General features: G+C 37.8%; 1 protein-coding gene across 5 annotated transcripts in view; it reads left to right on the top strand.

The window, feature by feature from the left end:
- kirrel3a (kirre like nephrin family adhesion molecule 3a) overlaps positions 1 to 13,789 on the top strand; it is a 223,275-nt gene that overhangs the window by 149,129 nt on the left and 60,357 nt on the right. For all 5 annotated transcript variants that reach the window (XM_088088638.1, XM_088088639.1, XM_088088640.1 and 2 more), the window contains one exon: positions 8,473 to 8,630. In XM_088088638.1, the coding sequence (XP_087944764.1) occupies positions 8,473 to 8,630 (158 nt within the window). The remainder of the gene's footprint in view (positions 1 to 8,472; positions 8,631 to 13,789) is intronic.

Here is a 13,789-nt window from a genome sequence, read left to right on the forward strand (position 1 = left end):
TGAAATTCTGTTGAATAACAGAACTCATTGCTACATGTAATGATCTCTCCTGTCACCTGGCTGCTCTGCTTTTACTTTCTCTGCCTGAAGCAGGGAAACAGCAATGTCTGTCTCTGACTGGCTCACTCATTCCTGTCTCACTCTAATATTGGCAAGACTGCATGTATATATTTTTCATTTAGAGGAAAAGATGTCCATTAGTCTGACATCTCTGTTAAGGATAGGAAGCTTTAAATAGTCTCAGTTCCTTGGGTTAATTTACCTGAAGTTTGACTGTGGGAATGACCCATTAAATGCTTTTTTAAACTCTTTAGGAATCTAAACCTGTAAGTTTTACATGCACTCTATGAATTTCACACACCTTTTACATTGTATGACCATTTGGTCCCAAACAGGAAACAACATTCTCAGGCCCCACAGCTTCAACAATTAATTTCATAGTTGTCAGTTATTAAATCAATCAGTTCAAGTACTTTTTCAAGAGGAAAAAAAAATCTCTGATTTCAGCTCTGTTAATGTGGATATCTCCCTTTTCCCTCTGCAACAGTAAACTGATCAACATTTTTCACCAAATTCGGACGTTTTAAAGACCAAAACAACTAATGGATTGAAAGAGAAAATAATAGTCCGAATAATCAACAATAAAAATATTTTTTATTTGCAGACTAATTAGCATAAATGGATTGCTGAATGGGCCTACTGGGCACAGGCCAAAGTGTCAAAGAAAGGACATAAAATCCCCTAAGACACAATACCACAAAAAGATGCATAGTGAATACAAAGAGATACAAAACTACGACAAAGACACTCAAACTCACTATACGAACATACAAAATGACTACAAGAAGACACAAAACAACTACAAAGACAAAAAAATTGACTACAAAGAGACACACAATGACACAACATGACACAAAATAACCAAGAAGAGATGCACAGGAACTGCAAAGACACACAACACCACAAAAAGACTACAAAGAGATGCAAAATTACTACAAACACACTCAAAATCCCTACAGAGATATACAAAATGACTACAAAGAGACACATAATGTCTACAATGAGTCACAAAATGAGCCAAAAGAGATGCAAAGGAACTGCAAAGACACACAAAATAACCATAAAAATCTGCAAAAAAAAACCACATCATCACTGACAGATAAGTAACATCTTTGACATTTTGCACCTTTGCCTGGCTGAAGAGGATATTTAACACAGCTAATGCAACACCCATGCAACAACTGCATCTACATGTCCTAGATGAAAATTACCATCGTCTTAATTTGGATTACATGAAATCTAAATGAACCCCATGAGAAAATTGGGTCACTAAAGCAGCAGAGCAGAAGACAAACAGGGAGCATTGAAGGCAAGGTAGTGGAACAATGCAGAACATGCATAACACTGTAACAGAGGATATGAAATCAAATGTGTAATGCTGTTTATAAATCTATGGGTTTGTTGGAATCTACAGTTTAAATGGATAATGTGCATGACTATTCACATTAGTTGGTCCTCATTGTTGTCCATTTCCTTCCGTCTTCATGGAGTTTATTGGCCATTACTACCATCTGCGAATCCTCGACAATTAGCCATATCGTCAATAAAGATAGAACATATAATTGTCTGTTGATTAAAAGGAAAAGGATTGCTCTGTTTAGAGAATCAAATGCAAAGGCTTGCGTGATGTGGCGATACAGTAAGGCGAATGATTATTGTGCAGTATAAAGGGGAAAGAAAGTGTTAGATTTTAACTTTTTTTAGTTTGTGTTGACCTGCAGCTCATGTAACAAATGTTAAAGTCTTGTTGGTGCTTTAGAGAACCTTGTTTAGTTTTCTTTAGAAAAGTTTCCATTGATTTGCTTCAGTATTGGTGCTTTTAGAAACCATATCTGAAGAGAATGCGCACAACAAGCAAGGCCAACTGTTGTTACTCTCTTGAAATGTGATACAAAGAAGCAAACATTACAGACAGCTTTTACAAAGAGAGAAACAATCTCTTTACAGAGAGCATATTTTCTTTTGCATCACGACTTTATTCCTGAAGTCAAACAGCAAAGAACCAGTGAGTTTTGGTATAAAAAGATTAGAGCAACCTGATGACAAAGAGAAATATTAAATTATACATCCACTCTAGTGGTGACAGATCATCAGTCACACAGATGACAGTAAAGATGGCAGCTAAAGCCTCATAAAAGTTAGATAATATATGGGTCAAGTTGTTAAAAAAAGGCCAAGTGTGAGAGTGTTAGATGCATGAGCCTTATTTTCCTTCACAAAATACTTTGATGTGAATGGGGCATATTCTGAGTGTGTTTACTCTATGTAATCGATCACATTGGACATGGTCCAAATCTATGAGATAAACATGTCAAATTTGAAACTGAAAAAAGCTTTGAAAGGTTTGTACTCCGTGTTCGACAGCTTGAAATCAAATAAAAAAGGGTTTCTGCAAGCTTTAAACTAAGTTTTGAAGGCTTGCATATTGTTTGATTTCAGAGGCTAAAAACGAAATCTCTGCAAACATGAATTTTATTTGATTTTTTTTTCCTCACAACTACAGCTCTCTTTTTAAAATGTTTCTTCAACACATTTTTTGGAGTTTCAAAGCTGTCCTTGTGTATTTAGTTTGTTATCCAGGTTTGACATCTTGTAAATAATGATTCAAAAACTGGTGCTCATATATTGAAATCTGCAGTAAAGTTTACTGGTTATCAAATGCAGATATTATTCAATGCCCACCCCTGCCACATTGCTTGGGGAAATCCAGACAGCTGCAAGAACCATGCAGCCTGGTCACGTATCCTGTTCATCAGTCTCTAGCCGAGCAGTCTTTCAATCCCACCTAAGGGCTCAATTATGGTTACTGTTACATACGGAGACATATGGAGCCTTCTGTCCATACTCTGCATTTATTTTGTCCATATTTGTGCGCATTTTCTGAGAGCTTCCGTATATGGACGAAACGGGGCACCAGAGGTCGGCAGTGTAGCATAGTTCAGGCGAGATACGACCCTGGGAGACGACAAAAATATATATGTATATTGGTGTGACCGAACATATCAGTAACACTTAATAATATACAGTACTATATGATAAAATTAGCAAAGCAATTATCAGTCCACGTGTATGTAATGGCCGCACAGACCGCTGCAGTCTAAAAAGCTGTTTCCGTTAAAATTTAAAATATAATGATCTCTGAAAAGTGGCTGTTGTAACCAGTCTGTAATACGAGTGCAAATGTACATCCACACATTTTTAAAGTAAAGATTTACCCTTTCAAAGCTTAAGTTTCAACTTCCAGAAAAAAAAAATAATTACATAAAATCCCAGCATATGTGCACCATTTCAGATCACAATTGTACAAGGTGTCAAACCTTGAACACAAATTAAACACACCAAGAGAACAGTGGCAAATTTCAGAAAAGACTCAGAAAATGTGTCTGAGCAACACTGTAAAAGGAGTGCTGCAGTTTTGAATAATGGAAACTCAGATACACAATAATCTTGCAGAGATTTCAACTTTTTTTCATCCTATCAAAATATTATACAAGCCTTCAAAACTTAGTTTCAATCTTGCAAAATTGTTTTTATTAAATTTCAAGTTTTTCAGACACTCAACCTTTCAAAGCTTTTTTTTTTTTTCCAGTAGTGAAACATGACACATTCATCCCATACAAATGGAACGAGTGAATTAGAGTCTGCAGGATGAGGAAGATGATGAAGTAGAACTCAATAATATCTCAAGCTAATTTTTTTTGTTTTTTCGAAGGGTAGAGCTTATGAAACGTTTCTTTGTGGCTGTGTGTTTGTGTAACATCGAATCACTGATGCTTGCAGACTCTTCGTCACCCTCGTCTCTGAGGTGATCTAAGGTGAGCCGGAGTTTGATGATGAAGCCTCCATGCTGTCGGCCATAAAGAGAATTTAAACATTCGTCAGACTCATCTGGTGGATAACAGATGTGGGGAGTGGATTGGTTTTTGCTGTTTTTTTTTTTTTTCTTCATGCAAAGTTAGGATGGGAAAAAATCCAATATCATTTATAATAAGCAAACAATCAGTAGCAGAGCTAACCTTTGATGTTCCAGTGTTGTAAAGTGCAGCAGCAGACCACATGTGAATATCAAAGTTATTGCGTATCAAATAAAGAATAAATATTGTTGCAGAGCTTAATCTTCAGGCAAGATGAGAATGACACATGCAGCTCAGTGACTCACATTATACATTAGGTGCATATTCAGCTCTTAATGGTCCGACTCCACAGTATATGCTCTCAATTCACAAACCCAGCAGACCACGCCACTCACAAGACACCCAACTGTTTCATTCATGAGCTGCAGCCTGCCCACTGATCTGAGACCAGCACGCATACATGCTTCATTTAAAGCAATGCGGGTCATTTTTATTCACTTAAGTTGCTTTTATGGAGTAATTTTGTCCAGTGGTAGAAAATAACTACATTTTTGCAAGTACTGTACCAACCCTCCATTTATCTTTTGGGCCAATTTAGCCCCATGCAGTTTTTAATGTCTCTTAATATTTGACATGATGTAACTGCTACTGACTGCAGCACCTGCAGACCGTAGGGGTATACATTTTGTCATATCTCACAGGTACTTTATTCTCTTTGCACGACCTGGTAAAAATTTGTTATTACAATCATTTTCTGGAGGTATAATTTGCTAAGGTGATCTGAGGTTAGCCGGAGTTTGATGATGAAGCCTCCATGCTGTCGGCCATAAAGAGAGTTTAAACATTCGTCAAGGACAAGGGTTGGTTAAAGGTTATGTGTAATTCTGAGGTACTTGTACTTGAATATTTCCTTTTAATGCTACTTTTTTACGATTATATATGGTGGGATTTATTGTACTTTTTGTGGTACATTCCATCTATCTGAAATGTGTAATTATTTGTCAGTTTTTTATATCAAACTTTTACACAACAGTCTTTTAAACAGCAGTGCATTGTTCAGAGATTAAACCAGTGGCCTCCAACCAGTCTGATTTCAGACAAATTCCAAAAAAAAGAAAAAAGAAAAGAGAATAAAGTTAAGTTGGACATTTTTGTCAGGTTTCAGGTGTTGGAGTTGTTTGCAGCTCTGCCAAAAAGACATTTTACCACTTTTCTGGTGGTTTCATTTAAAAGAAAGTTATTTTTTGTCTCACTGTTTTGTGCCTGTCTTGTTCCCATTTGGCACAGATGCCCAATCAGTCTCAGTGATGAATTGATTAAAATCTGGTAGACAGTCCTGTTCATCAGCTGCAAAACCACCTCAGTCCCAAATATGAGAACGCAGTTAGACCTTGTTCTGTTTTCTGAACATCATGAAAATCGTTTAGCGACACTTCACATGTGATATATTAATTATCCAGTCAGCGCACAGCATTTAATGAAAGATAATACAACAGGTCCCACCAATCAGCTCTCCTCTCTCCTTCAGCTCCTGCCTCCCTCCTCAGTTCTCATATCTATCCTCCAACCAGTCTAAATTATTTTGGCAGCAGATGGGAGCGGATACAAAAATCCACACGCATTAAAATTACATCTGCAGAAACAGCCCAATTCCTACAGTTTATCAAATCATTTGCTACACATTTGAAAGCAGTTGTTTACAAACACAAATCCATTTTTCATACTGTGTCATGGAAGAGCGAGTTGGGGCATTTGCTTCCTTGAATAACATATTAGTCAAAGCACCCGCTGCGTCAAGTGCATTTTACGCTGAAATTTGAAAAGTACATACATGATGCATGTCTCATCCAGTCCGTTGAAATGTGCATGTGAGGTGCATGTTGAGCATTACAGGGGGAGCAGTGTTAAACTCTCGTCTCCTGCTTTCTTCTCAGCGCTCAGGATGTGCCATCTGCATGTTGCCTTTGATTAAGGCTTGCCCCAGATCTGCTATCTAATGAGCTCAGAGCTCAATCAATAATTCACTCAAGTTTGAATAAAATCCAGGCTGATCAGGTCCATTCATACAAGAACGTAATCAGCGTCTTTGAGCAGCCTCGATGATGCTCCTGCCATTAGCTTTGTCCTGCTTCTTGGCTTGTTTGTCAAAGTTGAAGATCTATTTGGCTCTTGCCTCTGAGTAATCTCTCAGGTGTGGGATTTAATAGTATTCACAGATTTGGGGAAGAGCATAATCAATCCTCTTTTAATTTAGTTTTAATCTTTAAAATGTAATTAGAAATCATGGTTCACTCATAGCTGCTTTTGTAATCTACACCATGATTGTCCTGCATACCAGATTCTTCCAAATCCAGTTGATATACTTTTATTCATCTTTTACCAGTTTTTAAGAGGTTTGACTCCATTGAAAGTAGGTTTGTATGATTGTGAAATTTTGGGCCAATACTGATGATTAACCTTATGTGACATCACTTTTCTTGTGCTGCATTTAGACGCATTTAGACGCTTTTAACAAGTATAAAAACCTTTGAACCTTTGAAGCATATCAGTGCGATTTCTTTCAGAAACATGGGGGGAAAAAGGCAATGAGCAATTTAGCAGGAAATAATCCACAAGTTGCAAAAAATCAGTAGATTTAGAAAATTAATTTTAAAACGCTGGGGAACAATGTCTGGGGAAAAAGAAAAAAGTCAGAAAAAAAATGTTTTTGATGATCATAATAACATATTCAACATTGTTTTAAATAAAGCTAAATCAAGATTTGTGGCGACTACAGTTAAAATGGAGAGTATTCATACGTTTCTATTTTTTCATTTAAATTATTGTAACGCTATTTTTACACCTTATTTTTACCCCCCCTTTTTACCCCCCTGACCTTACCATCCGTGCCCTTGTTGCCTAATCTTAACCATCATCTGTGATTCAGATTGTTCAACGCTTCTGATGAGGTGTAATTAGGACAATGTCTTGCTCAATGCAGCATTTTAGTGATATTCTTTATCTCAGAAATATGTGAAAATTAATTACAAATGCAGCTACAGCCACAGCTACAGTCGTCTTGATACATTCAGATTGGGCACAAACAGGGAAAGTATCAAAGCCTCTTTTTTAAAGTGATCCATCATCACTGATGCACAGTGCATCGCACAGGACTCCGAACTGCTTAAATATTGAGCACAAACAGAACATTTTGATCCTGCCTAAAGGATTAACAGAAAAAAAATAAAAGATGTCTTGGCACTGACCACACTTTGCTACAGAGAGAAAGGCACAGTATATTCACATCTGTTACCAGAGTACATGGCACAGTTGATAAATGAGACAATAAAATAGTTCTTAAAACAAAACTCTTTGCTGTAAATGATTATTAGCTAAAGTGCTAATTAGATTACACTAAGAAACAGAGCTTTAGGCCTTGCGCACACTTGCGGCTCATTATAGAAACCCTAAAACCGTCAAATCCACACCTCAAGGGAACGCCAAAGTGCTAAGAACAACTAGCTGGAAACATTTTGAAAGATCTCAGCTTTAGGGTTCATACAATGAGCAGTTATGTAAGCCATAAGCCATAAATGCTTGAGTAATGAATTATTTTTCTGTGTTATGTTTGTTATTTTTGCCAAGGAGTTTATTTTTATTTTTTATTTTTTGGTCTGCTCAGATATAAATGAATGTGAGCGAACGTTACTCCACAGGCCAACAAAGAGCCGTTGAGTTTTTGGTGTGCCGCACTCCATGTGTCCATTTCTGAAGTACTTCAAAAAAGTACCAAAAAACTCTCTTGGATTTTTTAAATCAATTAAGTCCCATGTCTGTCAGAGCAGATTATCGTTTTTTTTTTTTTTCTTTTTTTTTTTGGTAAAAACAAGTTTTTCAGTCTACAAATCAATGATACAAAAATATTTGGATGAGAGAGAATAAGTTATTAACACCCATCCACTGTGAGCGCTTTATAAATATTGATATTTTGTACACAGGACTAAGGTTTTCCTTCAAGAAATCACCATCCGCCAATCAGCATGATTGTCTGTCACTCTGTGTTTTGATGCAGATCAGAATCCAAATGATGATTAAAAATTAAAACATTTTCTTTTAATATTTTAGAGAAACAGTGCGTCCTTGGCAGAAGTATGAGTTTCAGTCATCTCAAGTTTTTATTTGTTTTGTTTTGGAGTTCTGCCAACCCTGATACAAATCCTGTTTTTTAGTGCCAGGTCTTAAGAAACATATTTCATTGGGTAAATCTCTTTTGCACCTTGTGTGCCTTACTTTAAATAGAAAATATTTGTTTTAACTGAAAAAATTGATGTCCAAGCTGCATTAAATATTTAAGTTTACTGAACTTGAGTAGACAAGTTGAATCACTGTCGAAATACCTCAAGTTGTCTTTTCAAATTAATTCAACTTAAACTTTTAAGGCAGCCCAGAAACCAAAGTTAAGACAAACAGTTTTTACAGTTTGTGCACTTGTTGTCTTAGTATTATTATCTTTTTGACATGTATTCTTAAATTCGGAGAAAATGACACCAGAGTGTAACACCTGACTATCCCTCTGCAGTTCCTCCTGATGACCCGGTGATCGTGGGGGCCCCGGTGGTGAGTTTACGGGCCGGTGACCACCTCAACCTCACATGTCACGCAGATAACGCCAAACCTGCTGCGTCCATCATCTGGATCCGCAACGGTCTGGTCCTGAGTGGAGCCATGTACTCAAAGGTATGCTGGGAGAGTTTGGGTGATATGTTGTACCTCCATTAGATAATTTTGCTTAACTCTTTGAAACATCAAGGGACGTCAGTTTTCTTCACAAGTATTTTTTCTTCACAAGTATTTAGACCTTTTAACGCTGAGCAAATGGGTATGATTTATTTCAGAAACATGGGAAAAAGGGCAATGAGTAAGGAAACCTGGGGAAATCATTTCCAGGGAAAAAGAAAAAAGCTAGTGTACTTATAATATATCATAATAATGTGTTTAATTTTATGTAACAAAATTGTAATTTTTAGCACTTAATACCTTTTTTACTTGCTTTTCCTTGTTTGTTATTTTCCTTTTTTAATTGCTGTTGTTCACTTTTTACCGTCTACAAACTGTCTAAATGAGTTTTTTTTTTCCTCTACCTTACCATAAAACCTTTTCCTCAAAACCTTACCATCCATGCCCTTGTTGCCTAAACCTAACCATCCCTGCCAGCGTGTGTTTGTTGATGTTGACTTGAGATGAGTGTTAGCATACCAGCAGGTGGCGGTCGTCTATAATTAGTCTTAAAAAAGGGAAACCAGAAGAACGTCTTTACTCTAGTTCACCATGTAGCATTTTAACAGCACAATCCAGTGTTTAAAGAACAGAGCTTATTAACTATGTGCCCGTGAACAACAACCCAAACCATCAGGAAATGTTTCTGGTAAAGAGCTCAGTGACTAAAAAAAAAGACAATCTTATCTTATGTAACATGTTTGTTGTAACCTCACCCCCTCTTCATCTTAGCCCTTTGTTTAATTTCCTCACGTCTTTCTCTTCTTGTTCACTGAGCTGAACCTCCCGGGTGATTTCATTCACCAGTGAGCTCCACTAATACACCAACATACTGAATCAGTGGGAAAAAAGCCGACCAGGGTTGATGGGGGCCAACGGTGCGGGACACACCGCGGTCACTAAGGCCAGAGACATTCGCCGTCGGCCCAACATTGACCGACAGCCGACCGTCTTTATCGCAGATGTTAGTGGACGTCCTGACAGTTGCGATTTTTGCCTCTGAGGCCCTCTATAAGGTAGTATTAGTCCACCACAAAGCATGATGGGCCAAGTCACCAAGAAGTACAAAAAAAGAGTTGACTGTCTCAGCTCATCAAATCAAACTGTCAAGAAACACATAAAGGGACAGTTAAAGTATCCTGCTTACAGTCTGGCTGTGCGCCACAGAAAGCTTTTCAAGACGACTTCCATTGTGTCGCCCACACTGCTGAGTGGGTGACCTGTAGCAGGCAGTCGCCCTTAAAGAAATCGCCTGACTGAGGGTACACAAAAGGAGGAAGGACTTGTACCAAAGCTTTTGACCTCTGATTGAGGTCAGAGTCACAGCCCTACCATGCAGGATTTGGTCGTGTCCTGCTCACAGGCACTTTGGCAGCAGCCAAGCATCACCTCAGCCATTACAGTGCACTTTCCCTGAGCACTGGACCACCCTGCTGCCCGGTGCTGACACTAAAGGGATAACCAGCCCAGAAAAATGGGTCTTGTAGCTTGTGTTGTCATGTCAGATGAATTAGATGTTAACTTCAGTGAGAGTGCTGTACCTGAAATAGTGATGATACCAGTCATGCAGAGAAATTACCACCCCTCTCTAGTGGCGAGTCAATTGACTCCCTGCTATTGCATCTGTCTGTGTGTTTACCTCCGAAAAGGTCTTGTCAAGACACCTGATCAATAAACTTTTGTTTATAGCCTGTGGAGAGCTACAGTCGTTCCATTTGTCTTGTCCATATGCGTTTCTTCCACCTTGGCCCCACAATGTTATGAGACAAAATAAAATATGTAATGTTAAATCTTAATGCGGTGCATAAGACTTGCTGGTATTAGAATTTGTAGGCCGCGTGCTGCTTTTCATGCTGACATTTACTTCTCAACAAGTTTATTGTTGAAATAACTTTTACATGCACTTTGAAAGTCCATCTCCTGCAGTTTCACACGACCCTATTCTACAAACCTAAATATGTCTACCTCATTGTGCAATACCAACACGTTCTCATCCCAAGTCAACAAACTTTCACGTGTACATATTACGTTCTAGTTATCTTCCTATGTCTGTTGTTGACATTCTGAGTTGCCGCAACAGCAGGACATCAAGAAAAGTCTATGTTGAGGATTAGGCAACGAAAGCGTGTGGTAAGGTTTACGAAAAACATCATTGTTTGGCTCTACATTCATATTGGAAGTAAACAGCGGGCTGCTGGGCGAAAGTCTAGGGTTTGTTTGACCCACTTCCCCTCCCCCCTGCCTGGTAGAAACCCTTGATCCTATATGACGTAATTTCGGCAGCATTTCAATCTGACACCGTCCAGGTGTGTATCATACGACTGTGCCAGGTGCCATCTGGCCGACCCGGGTCATATAGACGCAATCACACCAAGACGCATTGCACCAGCTGTAACCGCTCCAGAAATGCCTTAAAAACGCATAAAAAACAGCAGGGCTGTGTGCGCATACTCCATACACGTGACCAAAAGTGATGAGCAGTGTGACTCTGCACCTTGAGCTGAAAAGTTGAACATTTCTTAACTTTTATGCATGCCAAAAAACCAGAGGAGAGCCCAGCAGGCACGCTGTACCTTTTCTAGCGATGCGTCTCAAGCCTCAGTGTGACCTGGGTGAAAGTCCTATATTTGTTTGATCCATCTACCTCCCCTCCATCCCTCCCTACTCTGACTTTTTTTTTCTTTATACCACGTCATTGCCACAGGTGGCTTTACATCGCGTTAGCTGATAACCCAGTACGTCTCATAGAGATGCTTCAGGGTGCCCTGTGTCGGTAACAGATGCCGACATCCACCTACCAAACTGCAGTACTTGCTGCCCTGGGAGTGAGAACAGGCTGACAATGCATGCCACTAATTGCCTTTTAAATTATTTAATAACAGTTTAATTTGGCACTAAAGTGTACCTCTGACTGTACTGATTACATCGCTGCTGTTTGGACAAAATGTTTGTTTTTGTGTAATTTAATATTATTAATCATGTTCCCCTTAGGACTCTTGCTCCTAGCGTATTTTTATAGACTAATGTACCTGTATGAGCCTAAAAACACAACATGCTCTTTGCTGCATTTCCAAGTCACAGAGGAGATTTTATTTGATGTTTGCGCTACTTCTGGAGAAGAAAATTATCATTTCTACATGAAGGGATTCTGTTACAGAATTGACATTAGTTAGTTAGTTAGTTAGTAAGAAATGCAGTCTCTTACAGACAAACTATAGATAGCTTTAAATGCATATTGTTCACTAAGACGTGACCATCTGACACTATGAACACACACATTCCACCGCTGTTTTCTTCTTCAAACTTACCACCTTAACAATGTTAATTACCGGTTCATGAAGACAAATGTCTTTTTCGTGCTCAGCCACTGTCTTTGGCAAATTAACAGAATATGGAGCTTTGCCGAACAGGATAATTATAAGTAAGGTTGGGAGGTGACGAGTTTACGCACAGGCTCAGTTTTCTCCATAACATTAAGATTTACTATGAGAAACAGATGTAAGTGGTCTATAATGATCTATAGGAGGATTATGTATGTTTGTCTATTTACAGCAGATTGAAAGCGACACGTATGCTAAGCTTCTATAAACACAGCCAAATAGACTCAATGCTGAGTGAGAACAAAGAAAAAACAGCTCACAACTTTGCAAGCATTTCTGAAAACATTTATCATGAGACATGATGGCAAATATGATTTAATCTTTTTTAAAAGAAGCCTGCAGCACAACAAATGTTGTTGAACTGGTGAACAATGAATGTTCTCCTGATTGTTGTGGGTTGAACAGATTTTAAAAGTTTTTTTTTGAAGGTGTGGTGATGTCATTTCTCTTTATTTCTTCTCTTTTCTCACTGTCTGTAGTTAACCCTGAAACACCAGGATCGACATCAGCTTCCTTGTTCTGCATTCAGACACCTTTTACTAGCATTTAAACCTTTGAAACCTGAGAAAATTGGTTTGATTTCTCTAAAAATAGAGGAAAAAATCCATGAGAAATGCAAACTGCAAAAAGAATTAGTAAAAGGTTACAAGGAAATAACATGAAAATTACACGGGAGGATTATTAGGAAAAATTGGGACAAATGTTCCAGAACAAAATCGATTTAGAATTCTCTTAACTATATATTTAGAAACGTACAGAAAAACATTTTTTAGCACTCTCTTGAGGATGAGGCTTTTTTTTTTTTTTTTTGCTTATTTTCAGGTCAATTTCTTCTATTTTTTTGCTGATGTCTTGCTAATTTATGGGCCATTTCCTGTTAAGTTACTCATGACCCTCCTCCCATGTTTTTGAAAGAAATCAAGCCAACTTGCTTAGGTTTCAAAGGGACAAACACCTCAGGGATGCTTGTTTACTTACACAATATCTTTCTTTTTTTCAGTTAACATAACTTTCAGCATCTAACTCTCAACTGCCTGCAGCTCTGAATACCCTCATCCCTTTATAAAACAGCACTTTATTCAGTCACTTTTTCTTTTTTAACAGTAACTCAGACAGCAGCCATTAACAGAGGTATATGATTCACAGTAGCTATAAAAGCAGCCAATGCATTAACTGCAAACTGGAGTCAGACTTTAAAGAAATCACTGACTACAAATATAAAATTCATGAACAAATAAAGATATGATGGTATGTACATTGCACATTTTTGTCTTTATATCTCATGCTGTGAAACTCATTCCATGGACAATTTTACACATTTATGCACAAACTATCACTTTTTCTTTTTTCTTTTTTTTGCAGTAGTTGTTTTTGGTTCATTATCTGTTTTCTTATGCACAAATGCACCAAATCAAATCCCTACTTTGTGAAACCTACTTGGCAATAAACCAAATTCTGATTATGGTTCACAGTGAGCAAGTAAAATACAAAACAGAAATTAGCTGCATGCAACATTCAGAGCAGTAACATAGCATCAGGCTACCTTTTTCTGCATCCTGAGCAAATAATTAATTCACTACCTCTGTGTGTTGTAATCCCAGCTTCTCTGTTTTTTGTTGTGATAGACAATCTTACAACAATTTTCAAAGACTGACAATGATTTGATTGAAATTTTGATCATAAGGAAATGTGCCATATTCCATCACAATTTGCACTGGAGATCTCACCATTAATGTAATG

Source organism: Plectropomus leopardus, chromosome 15 (assembly GCF_026936395.1).
Source record: "Plectropomus leopardus strain MGB_pleo_1.0 chromosome 15, ASM2693639v1, whole genome shotgun sequence".
In the NCBI taxonomy this organism is placed as follows: domain Eukaryota; kingdom Metazoa; phylum Chordata; class Actinopteri; order Perciformes; family Serranidae; genus Plectropomus; species Plectropomus leopardus.